General features: G+C 33.2%; 1 protein-coding gene across 1 annotated transcript; it reads right to left on the reverse strand.

Annotated features, from left to right (window-relative positions):
* Positions 1–7,300: 7,300 nt before the first annotated feature.
* On the reverse strand, positions 7,301–12,747 carry LOC105326789 (calaxin). The gene is made up of 7 exons (XM_011426965.4): positions 12,589–12,747; positions 12,244–12,384; positions 11,968–12,072; positions 11,291–11,376; positions 8,916–8,981; positions 8,459–8,563; positions 7,301–7,536 (listed from the first exon to the last, which is right to left on the reverse strand). Exons 1-7 carry the CDS (start codon positions 12,656–12,658, stop codon positions 7,486–7,488), a joined length of 624 nt encoding a protein of 207 aa, XP_011425267.1. The 5' UTR covers positions 12,659–12,747; the 3' UTR covers positions 7,301–7,485.
* Between the last annotated feature and the right edge of the window lie 94 nt (positions 12,748–12,841).

Below are 12,841 nucleotides of genomic sequence, written 5' to 3' on the forward strand. Positions count from 1 at the left end.
ATGATTTTTTTTTTGGGCAATATAATGGAATGGTGCTTATCTACTTTAGCTAAAATTCAGAACTGTAGCCCCCTAGAGAGACAATTGGAAGACATACAGACAAAAGAGCTGAGGTTGAGATTGCACAATAAACCTTTTATATTGGTTATCATTGCACAGAAATTTAATAATTTACTCCAAACGATAGTAAAATGCTTCGTTTATAAATTTTGTATGATTGTTCAATGCATAATTTTCACTTATCTGATAAATTTCCTGTACAAAAAATAATAATGCTAAAAGCAATACCCTTTACTAGTACATGTATATATCAATATACTAGATAGCACAATTAGTTTATACAAGACTAGTTCAGATTGTGGATATATTGAAAATATATTCATCGGCAACCTTATAAACAAGAGCAAGATTTGGAGAAATAAAGGATACTGTATATATACATTGAAATTATGCCATTTGCATAAGACAGTTAAATAATATGGAAAGAAAACTCAAGACATTCACCGAGACGTCATTAAAATGACAATAATGTTGCTCTTTGGCCTAACACAGCTAGTGAATTTGAATGGTAGCGCTTTTTTTTAAAACTTAAAACCATTTAACAAGAGCTTGGACTTTCAGTAGAACGTATCTATTTTGAAAATGACACTGGTTTCATGCGAAACTTGCACCGATTGCGTAGGTTTAGCTCCAAAGCTAGACAAATCTTGTTGATTTCAAAGAGCTATGGCAGAGTGGCCAGCAATGAAATAGACAGCCCTATGTCACATTGCTGTTTGATACAACTACCCAAAGTCATAACTCTTGTTAAAATGGTTCTATTCAGTAGATATAAACAACTAAATAAAGGTCACGGTTACGATAACTATATTCCATCATATTTAAACATCAGAACTAGAGGCACGGGACTCGTAACGTACATGTATCATGAATCTTAGGTCATTTGATTAAGGTCAAGGTCGTTAGATGAAAGTCAATTTTAGAACTGAGAACACTAATACATATATCCAATACGATTTTTTAAAAAGAATTTACTATCTACATGTATATTGTTGTGAACTACTTTGATTGGCACTTTTATTGGGGGCTGTTTTGTGAAGGAAGACTTCATGGTCACGATACTAGTAATATAACCAAGGAGGCTGGGAGATTCAATACAAGTCGGGCCTAAGAAAAAAAATTGTGTTTTTAGGGTAACACACAATATTTTTTTTTAGGCCTAGTCCAGACATGTTTTGCGAAAATCCTACCCTCGTACAGTACTGTAACCTACTAGGCTACCATTTCAATGTTAGTACAAAACTCCTACATATACAGCTATCAATGTTTACTGAATAAACGTTCGAATCTCGCAGAAAATTACGTAAAGGTGCATTTTTCTAAAAAAAAAAAAAAAGAAAAAGAAAAAAAAATTAAATTCAGCATCTCTATAATTCTAGAATAATCGTTGGATAACCGTTTAAACCACGCAACACAAGCATTGATTTTCCATGTATGATTTGATTTCTAAGAATAAAGAACTACCATCCTGGTACTAATTATTATATTTTCTCTGCACGTCACAACGTTTTTCGATTTCTATGGCGTGATTGCGTGATATTGGCGCAATTTTTGCGTGCGACGCAAATCAACGTTTCAAGATCCTCCGGATTATTATATATGATTATATAATCAATTGGAAATATAGCGCATTTCCTAAAAATGGGGAAAATGCATTAAATCTTTCGGTTGTACACAGGTAAGAGAGAATATTACATTGATGTTAATAATACTTAATAAGTAATTATGCATGACAGATTCGCAATTAATGATATTGAATCATTAAATCTTCAATCAAGAGTGAGAGAAAGAGGGATAGAGAGAGAGAGAGAGATTATTGATTTATTGGACCTTTTTTAGAATGCAGAGATTGATGCGAGCTTATTTTCTACAGCGCTTCAGCAACGGAGAAGCAACAGATCTGGCGAAGAGAGAAAAAAATCTATATTAATTTTGGTCGTGAAATGGTAAACTTAGGAAACATCAGCAGATTTCTGCAAAACTTTGGAGATTATCAAAGCTAACCCCGTCTCTAATCTGGTAAGTCGTGTATTAATTAACGATTTTGATTTGGGTCATATGTTTACATGCAATCTGTTGAAATCGGATAAATCTGTAGTTAAGACAAATATTTTGAGCTAGCTTAAGGCAGGTCTATGCAATGCTAAAGTAAAGCATAAATTGCGGGGAAAAAAACCTCATGTTATTGATTTGGAAAAAAATGAATAAAAAAAAAATTGTTTTATTTACTTTTTTTACAAGCAAAATGGGTAATTAAGTGGGACTTTCGGACAGTTGTACAATGTATGATGACCAAGAGTGGATGTCATATTATGCAGAATGCAACTTGTTTAATTATTCCTTTCGGAAAAGAACAGCTTCGGAACGAATTGCGAGAAGAGAATTGTTTAAACTGTTGTATCATTATCAATCTGTTATACTGATTATGAAAAAAAACAATTTTATGCATAAAGAATTCGATGAGAGAGAGAGAGAGAGAGAGAGAGAGAGAGAGAGTTACATGATCAAGTCATCTTCGCAATTTAAGCCAAGGAGTTTTGTTCTTTACTCTGCTTGTGGGGAAAATAGTATACCGAACAACTCATGACTTGCTCATAGATGGTTCGAAGTTTTCTCGTTCGTTACATATATATATTTAGTAGAATGTTTGATGTTAGTTATATCAACAATTTCCATGCAGTCTTTCTTGATTTCACTCCGATCGGTCGTACATAGGATTCTGTCAATCGTCATTCCATAGACAGTTGTAAACGATCCATGTTTCGGTACGCTCTGTGTGTGCTGTACCAAAAGTCATCATTTTGTGGTCCGCAGTTACAACTCCTATTGAACAGAACTTTATCGACCTGACAGAGTGTATTCTCTCTTAACTACACTTCAATCAGATGTCAACAGGACTCTGGAATCTATTCTGAATCTTAATTGGCAGCTCGTTAAGACGAAGAAAAAAAAAGCCCAGTGAACTTAATTAATTCCACGAAGTTGCACCTTATGAAATATACAGAACATCGTACCTGTGCATCGATATAATTTTTTTAAACTTATGATTAATTAACCATAAGCGGATAAAATGGCAATTTTCCGAGTATGCGTCCTGAATCAGGACCGGGATTTGTCAGCTTTGTGCTTGATTTATTTCAACGGGATATTATGTGGTAGATTCGCATTCTGAGGATCCAAGAAGTGCTTGTGTGAGACTGTGTAATGAAGTTCAGCAAAAAAAAAAAAAAAAAATCAATATAGCAGGCAATCCATTAATGGTCCGTCTCAGGCGCTGTCAATGGAAAGCAGGGACATTAAGGAGGCATTCCTATGGGAACTCGCTCCTCTCGCCCGCTGTCGCCGGGGGATCGGACTATGTCTCCACTTTAATTGAGTATTGATGTCCTATAAATGATACGCTCACGCACACATGCACACGCGCACTGGAGAGCGCACGCACGCCGCTGCATGCATGTACTCTATCAAGACAGCTAGAGGACAAAATCTCAGTAACAAAATGTCTATTTCTTTATTCATTTATTATAAAGAAACTATATAACTAACTTTTTCTTTTTCCGTCGGTCTGTCGTGTGTATATTGATTCAGTTACCGCTGTTTACATGTACATAGCTATTGTACTAATCCCTCCACATATAAACGGTCAATTCGTACGGTGGCCACCCAGAAAGCTTTAAAGCCCACCATTCTCTAGTCTAAGAAAAATTACAATTATACACTACAGTAACTGTACGTATACTGTCAGCTTGAAAATATTCAACTGCATGCCTATGCACTTCATAAATATGTACCAGTTAAGCTAAAAAAGGGTATGACTCTACCTCTACACGCAATGGTTTTCCATTAAATCGATTCAAGGTCAATGGTGATAGGTCAAGGCCAATGTCCATGTTTACAAGGTCGTTGCAGCGGTTTATGTTGTGATCATGCAACCTCTAAAGCAAACACTTATAATCAATAAAATGTAATAGTTATAATAGTATTTGAATGAAAATTGATGCCACAACTAGTTTTTTTAAGAAAACTGTTTGTGATATATATACAATCTACGATCTATGCGCGGATCAAGATTTTTTTTGGGGGGGGGGGGGGGGGGTCGATGGATAATTATTTTTTTCCCGGGGTGGGGAGGGGGGGGGTCGGGGGACAAGTTCGGGAATTTTATTCGATAAATTTGAATATTCCAGGGTGAACCGGACCACCCACAACTTCACTCTAAATCCGCACATGGGACCAAAATTAGACAAGTTAACCGTTTACCTTGCAAAACTTATTAAATAGTGCTGTTCGACAAATTACTCTCCCATCGTTTTAATGGCAATCCAGTTATTCTCCTAAATCTATTCAGGGTCAATCTACGTTCTCAACTTGTTCATTTGAGGGATGAAAAGGCCCATATTAGTTATTTCTTCCTATCAGTCCAATGGATAACAAAGGGGTGGGGGGGGGGGGGGGTTGGGGGGGTATACATTAAGAGGACTCGATGGTCGAACCAATTTTTAGAAGAGCACTGTATCACAGCTAGGGGGATCGTATCCGCTCTACTCTCTATGACATATATATAAATAATATGTATTATTTATACATGCATATGTATATGTCATAAAGAGAAGAGCGGATACGATGCCCTTGTGACTGTATATAAAGATCTAGAAAAATGTTTAAATTTTAAAGCTAAAATTGTATTTTTATTTTTATTTTATAATAATAGTTTATGCCTAAAAAAATCATAAGTAAAATTGAAATGTTGATCTGATGGGTAAATCGTTACAACCACCCTAGCTGCCTCCTTAAGCTACCTCATATCGTATAAACCATGCAACGACTAACTCTTTCTCTCTTTCCTCCTCACAGAATTTGCAACATGTAGGCCTATCTAAAGCAGCAACGTAGCACAATGACGGCTCTGGATGTGTTACTTTTTCTTCTGAGCGTCCAGGCCATCCAGGGACAAACACTGACGATATATAGTGAGTTATTATTTTGATTGGTGCATGTATTTACTATCAACACTAAATTCAATTTGTTGCGAACGCATATACTTAAACACATGGATGTTTATCAGCGTTACATTTTTGTAATTCAAAAAAGAAGTAAAAACTTTCGATAAGTACTGTATTATTTTTTAATACGTTGAATTACAAAACTTTAATTCAAAAATGTGCAACATCAATGCATTAAAGTGTACATGTACATATGTACATGTATAGATGCATTACTAGTGCCTATGCATATAAACTTATATCGAAATTTACTCCAAAGAAAAGCATGTATAACTACATATGCATACAGTATCCTATGTTTGAAATATTTGAAGATATCACCGTATTCAAGTTAATAATTATAAAGTGAATGGACCTTGTATCTCACTCACTACGTTTTGATTTCATTGGGATACCTTAAATGGATTGGTTTTTAGAAAACAAATACTATAATGTGTATTCAATCTGGGTAGAGATATAAAAAATATCCAATATATGTGAGTACATGTACATATACGATTTAATAAATTTAATGAAAATTAGTCAGTCTTCTGTAAAAAAAAAAATAATAATGACAAATTCAGAGAATTTATAATTAAATACATTGATTAAAAAAAAAATTAACAAATCGATGCACACGAATGTCAACTAAAATCAATAATTGTTAAACAGTCTTTGAAACCTATGGAAATTCTATCCGATAAACCTGCTTTTAAAGTAATGTAATATATGTACACGATCGATTGAATGGAGTGAATTAATATTTTTAAAAAGGGACTTGATCCTACTTTCCCCCTTTTTTCCTAGATCGAGAGCTACAATTGATTATTCTGAAGCTTTAAACAGTTAATTATAGTAACATGTATCATGAATTTGAAAACAAACATTCATACATGCATGTACTACACATTTTAGTTTTTATTTTTTTTATTTTCAGCAGGATCACAATGTAAATCGTCAAACGAAGAATGCGCGGGAAATGACGAGTGCTGCAGCCGTAACTGTGTGCTCAAGAACCCGGGCACGAACAAACGCTGTAGTCAGAGCGCTCTAGGTCAAAGGTGCCTTTTCGGGCACGACTGTGAGGACGATCTGAAATGTGGGAGGATGGGACAGTGCTGTGCTTTATATTGGCAAACGTGTTCGAAGACACAGCACTGCTGCGACCCGAACCATAGGTGTGTTCGCGTCGAGGGCCCTACCTACCGGAAGTGTTTGTATCCGCGCTCCAATACCGTAAATCTGACCGGATTCAGGTCTTGGAGTGTGTGGAATGTGTTGTTATATTCAATTCTTCTTAGATATTTTTTAATATATTGAATTCCCGTTAAAGAAATTTATTATACATGATATACAAACATCGAGTTTTTGTGATGTGTTTTTCCTTTTTTTTTTTTTTAAATTCAGTTCTTCTTAAATAACTTTTACCTGTTGAATTTAATTTCTATGGAGAAAAAAATCTGACAGTATATATTGTTTGACGTTCGGTTTTACTATGCAAAATATCTTACGTGGTGATAAGGTTAGATTTGAATCAATCTTTTTTCTGGAAAACTGGAGCAATTTGTTGGAATAATTTGATTTGTTAAGGATTTACGTGGTTAGTGGTAACCTAGCAACAAACTGCTGTTGCGTGGTTGTTGTTTTTTATGTCACTAACTTGTTATTGTTATAAAAACTTTCAATTTTAAATATTGCTATTTTCAATTACAATGCCGATTATCTACTGTTGAATGAACTATTTTCCTGAGGGCAAATTTTCACTGGTTGTCGAAAAAGTTGTACAATTTTTTTTCTCTTCAATAAACTCTACTCATGTTAAGGTACCTGTATTGTGCCAACTTTGTAATGAAGTTGAAATTTAATTTGATTATTATGCTTTAGGGGTTTAATTTCCCATTTACAAATTCTGATACCACTTAAATCTAATGATTCTATAATAAGGAATATTAAATTTTACATGCTTAAATATGATGATTCTATTAAAATAATGAAGCATACAAGTCATGCATTTTAAAATTTTACATGCATTAAATTTTTTTTCAATAAGTCATACTTTTATATAATACAAACAAATGAAGCCCTTCATATATTTTTTGTTTTATTTATTCATTTCAATCAATGTGTATTTCTTACAATAAACAGATAATATTATGTATAAATAGTATGTGACAGAAGTACAGCTATAGCCAACAACAGGACAAAAGGCACACAACTTATAATGCACGAAAATATCACAGTCTTTTGAGTTCATAATATGATGGTCCCTCGCCTAAAACTAAATGAGTGTATGTACAGATGAAGCTTTATCTATAGAATCCCATGATTTGCCAGTTTGGATCTGCAAAAGACAGGTTCCCCCTAAAATTTTCAATTTCATAAACAAGACTTTTCCTCAGAGTTTGTAGCAGTATTTTTTGTTGTTTCACAGAACATGAAATCTTCAGAATTTTCCCTGTTCTTGAGTCAACTCCTGTAGGAAAGCGTCTCTGAGCTGAAAAGACACAAGGCATTAAAATAAATCCCACAGTAAAAAGATAAAGTCATAGAAAAAAATTTAAGATTGGGTGATACAAAGACTAAGCTCTGTACAACATTGTACAGAGTCATTTTCATATTTCTGTGAAAATTAACAAACACAAACAATTTAGTTTGGTATTGGGTATAAACATAATTAATCACTTAATTCAAGCCTTCCCAAGTCAAGGGTGTCTGATCCACTCCGCTTATCTCACAAATGTACGTAGAGCGCGGAGCGGATCAGAAACTCTTGACTTAGGATGATTATTTCATGGTCTTGGTAGGTACATTTTTCCAATGTGATGAAAAAATTATACACATAATTAATTGGAATGTGGTATTGGGAATTTGGGATTAACTTTTACTTTCAATTGGGATTTCTGTAAAATATATATTAGGAACAGTTTACCTTGGGGCACTTGGTAAAAAGTCCTTTATAATGGACTATACACAAAAAAAGACTCTAAAACAATTGGCCTTGGTAAATGTCCACTTTACTTTGAAATTTGGTTAACATATACTTTACTTTCAGATTTGGTAAACATATACTATACTTTAGATTTGGTAAAATATTTATTTCACAGGGAGTGGTATATATATACACTTTAGCATCAAATTTAGTAGACATTCACTTTATTAATAGTGGGACTTGGAAACATACACTTTACCTTGGGATTCAATTAAACAGACACTTATACTTTGGAATGTCAGTAAACATTAATGGTACACTTTACCTTCCAAAACTTACGATACATATTTAGAAACTTAATTTATCATAGGACTTGATAGACATACACTTTAATTTGGGATTTGTTCAACACACTTTATTTAGGACTTGGTAAGATATACATTTACTATAGGAATTGGTAAACATACTCTTTACTTTGGGACTTTACCTTGGGACTTGGTAAACATGGACCAAAGGCCTCCAGTAGTAGGATTTCTGCCTCCACGGCCTGTTTAAAGTCACTCATGCTGAGTCTGCTATCATGGTCATGGTCCTATAAAGCAGTCCCTATATATTAACTGCAGTACTACAAGATGTTTCTTTCAAATTGAATGTTGACAAATCGATCACCAACATAATATTTAAGAATATCTGGTCAATAATTTTAAACCATTGTTTTTTTAGGGTTTTTTTTGTTTTTTTTTGTTTTTTTTCAAAATTCAGTAGCATTTAAAACTCAAGATTTAATCTCTTTCTAGATCCACCACCCTCAAACTTATGATGGATACCATTTTCACCACTATTTAACTTTCATAAACAAAATCAGTTACACCATTAGTTGCTACATACTGAGGTAAATTAATCAATGTACATTAATTGAATTGTATAGCAGCCAGAGTACATACCATCTTCTTCAAAATGAGTTCCACCAGTTCCTTGATATTTTCATCCTGATCTTCTTCAGAGGAATGCTGCAATAGACAGAGCACCAATTATCAACACCACCAGTAAAATTGGAACAAGTAAATCCTTACAAATTCATACAGGAAAAAGGCAATTGGGTAAACACTGAATACTCAATGTCTTTTCAACAGAAGTCAAATTTGGATCAGCGTGGACAATGCATAGGAAGTAGTGTCCATTAATTCACTTAATACACCTTAACTCAAATATTGTGAATCTTCTTTAAATAATATAAAAAGAAATGTACATGTATGTGTGCAAGAAAAATTAAAACAACACAGGACCTCTAGAAAGAGAACACATTTTTAAGATCTAAAAAAAAAAAATAGTATTTCATTGTGTATAATTTTGCAGGTCATGATAAGGTGCAATCTAAATACATGTATCATACAGTTTGAACAATCAGGATAAACTACAGCAAACAAGGCCAATGTAATTACACTCATTACAAAACCTAATCAAACTATGACATGCTGTATCAATCTTAAAATCTGCATGCATTAGAAAAAGTCCTTCCCTCTGAATTGTTTGATGATGATGATGATGATGATGATGATGATGATGATGATGATTAATTATAATGATGATGCAATGAATCTGCTATTGTAGGTTTGTATTACAAGCATTCTGGCCAGGGTTCTATCATGAAAACTTTTAGTCAAATGGCAAGAAATCTACTGGATAGGACTCTTAATTAAGTAATGCAATTTAGGTAGTGCCAGTAAGTCATTTAAATAGTAAAATGGGGTAAAGAGGCTGAACATATGGTGGAAAATGGTATGGTCAATTTGAAGCAAAGATGTTCAAATACGTTGTTCATTACAGTTAAAAATTGAAACCCTGGTCTTTTTAAAGTCTGAGATATAAGAATGTATTACTAATGCCTTCCTTATCATCCAAGATAAGGCAAATAAGCAATTAACCAACCCCTCCCTCAGAAAACTGTGTATACATGTGGTAATAAATACTGTAGATTCCTAATTAAACGCGAAGAATTAATTTCCGCGTAAAATCGCGAGTAGCGATTCTCGCGGTTTTTAAAACCTCGCTTTTATTTTTCAGACAGTTTTGAACTATAGGAAATTATAACAAAAAATTGCTGATCGCGATTTTATATTATCGCGATTTGATACAAAACAGCGGACTCGCGGAATTAAGTATTCGCGTAAAATAAGGAATGTACAGTACTAATACCTTTGGGATGGACAATTTGTATGGTATTCAAGTTTGCAATGTATAAACATTCAACTTTTTCAATTTAATTGGTACATGTAATTGCATAACACATGCATGCATGCTTAAGGACTGCAATTCCCACTGAACATGCCTTAGTTCACACAGAGGATTATGATATCAACAGTAGACTGACATGCATGCCATTATAACATGTTAAAAACAATTAACCTACGGTCATTAATTCTCATGTTAAATGGGCAGATTTTGCTACCATGATTATTTGCTTCAGATAAGGTCAGTCTCTATATACATGTACATGATCTTTTATGTATTAATTATCAATGATGGATGTATATAAATCAGTAAAGAATTTAACTTGTCTGATGGCTTAACAGATTACACAGATTAAATGCGACAAATAAAGCAGAATATACATTGTAAATTCTTCTACAAACACTGAAAAGACTACTACTAATATAAAGCTACAGTACAGTTAGAAATTTGTAATTACTCAGATCCTGATCTCCCAATTTGTAGCTGCTAATATTGTTACTGACACTCGACTAACATCAGTATATGTTATCAAAATTACAAAAACAGTATACATTACAACAAAGAATTTGTTCATACCACTTTTTTTTTTCTATTTACTCTTCACCTACAACATGATTCAAAAACAGTTGGATGTAAGTAAATTTCAAGGATATCAACTAAGATTACTTACTAAATAGCTGCGACTCATACTGGTTTAAACCAGATTTCTTAAAAGGCATGCAGGCATTGAATCTTTTATTTAACTAAAATAAGTTACTTAAGGCCATCTTAAAAAAAAATTTTGTTTGCTCTCTTCTGACTACCTGACAAAAAAATCAGATATTTTTTTTAACAATATCATTGACAAAGCATCAAGATTAAATTTGTCAGGCAAACTTAAGATAAAAAACCCCTTCCTCATAACCCAAAGTTTTAAATACTGATCATGGAGAGGGAACATAAACAAAATTTTAGAGGTGGCCTAAGTTGTCTTATCGCTCAATTTTCTTTTTATTTTTTTTTATTTTTTTTTTTTTTTACAGCTATTCAGTATATTTAAGATAATGATTGAAAAGATATTTATGAAATAGTTTTTACAAGTCCTTACTTTTAGAATTGAGGTTTTCAAAAGTTGGAACATTTCTTCCCTTGATATCCATCCATCTCCATTCAGATCATAGACAATGAAACAATCTGAAAAGAATAAAATACATTTCTGCATTATTTATAGATTAATTATGAAATTTAAAATGTTAACTTTGATGTGTGCATGGCCATATGGGCTCAGTGGTAAAGCACTAGCTTGACTAGAAATTTAGGGATCTTAGATTCAACACCTGCAGGGAACTCTTGACCCTGATTTAATGCTATCATATTTTTTATTTGTAGTACATACATGAACATTTTCTGAGATAAAACATCATACATGTACACTGGAAATATAAATTAAAAGACCCCCCCCACCCAATAAAAACTCATTCACTATTTTAACCCAGTTTATTATTGAATAAATTAGGAAGTTATCAATACCTTAAGTTTTTATTAATAAGTGCAGAAATTAAATTTTAAAGACACACTGTGCTCTTAATTAAAGGAAAGACATATGGCTGTACAAAATTGTCATGCGGACAGATGCTGTAAAACATTCTGACCAAAAAAAAAACTCTTGGATGTACAATCATAATAGTTCTCCTTAATAGCTATTCAAATAAATGTGTTAAACACAGGATTTGAATCATTGGTGCATATATACATGTACAGTTAATGAAATAAAAGGAGACTTACACTTGATCTTATCATCTTGGGCGCCCTTCAAGAAAGTAGACAGGCCAAGAACCCATTCCTCATGGGTCAGGTAATTATCACTATCCTGGTCAAATGCCCTAAAAACTGAAACAGCAATAGTATATTGTTGAATTTTATTGCTCAGTAATTTTGGAGGAAAAATACATTATGTGCATTATTCATGTAAAATCAAAATACTAATCCTTTAATTATTACATGGTTTTGAATATTAGATTCAACAGCAAATTAAGTTGAATAGCTTGGCAAATAACCAACCTCTATCCATGAGTATATCATCCGTCATATTGAAGCTGATATGTAGAATATCACGAAACTTTGTACGGTCCAACTTATTATTCAAACCGCCAGTGATGTTGGCAAACATTGTAATCAGCTTCTCTATTTCTTGTTTTTCGACTAAATAAAGGGATATAAGTAATTATATACATATCATATTCACACAGTCACTCAATTAATACAGGACTGAGGCCAAAGGAAAATAAAAGTTTGTTTTGGATAGAGAAAATTCGAAACTGCATTAACCCTAATTATCAACATGCAATGCATAACTGATGTAATTCCCCAGAGTTGCACTATCGGACAAAAGAAAATGATACATACATTTGCATTCTTTCCTTTTCAACAACTTTTCTGAACATTTTGCAAGATCTTGACGTTTAATGACTGACATATTTGATTTTTAACGCCGTTGAAAGCAGTCAGTGCGCGTGGTGTTGTCAAGCAAGTTTGGCGCATGCGTCTTTCTACCCAGACTGCGGTCCTGCGACTTTGTTTGATAAAACGCTTTTCTTTATGAATATTTCCAAATTGATTATAGAATAATGTAACAATTAAATAAAACAACAAGCGTTCA

The sequence above is a fragment of the Magallana gigas genome, chromosome 10, assembly GCF_963853765.1.
Source record: "Magallana gigas chromosome 10, xbMagGiga1.1, whole genome shotgun sequence".
NCBI lineage: Eukaryota > Metazoa > Mollusca > Bivalvia > Ostreida > Ostreidae > Magallana > Magallana gigas.

Excerpts from the sequence above, each read along its gene's own strand:
- LOC105326789 (XM_011426965.4), bottom strand. The coding sequence starts at position 12,658 with ATGTCAGTCATTAAACGTCAAGATCTTGCAAAATGTTCAGAAAAGTTG. Across the intron at positions 12,385-12,588 it reads GAAAAGGAAAGAATGCAAAT|TCGAAAAACAAGAAATAGAG; the intron begins GTATGTATCATT and ends CCCTTTATTTAG. Across the intron at positions 8,982-11,290 it reads TGAAAACCTCAATTCTAAAA|CATTCCTCTGAAGAAGATCA; the intron begins GTAAGGACTTGT and ends TGTCTATTGCAG.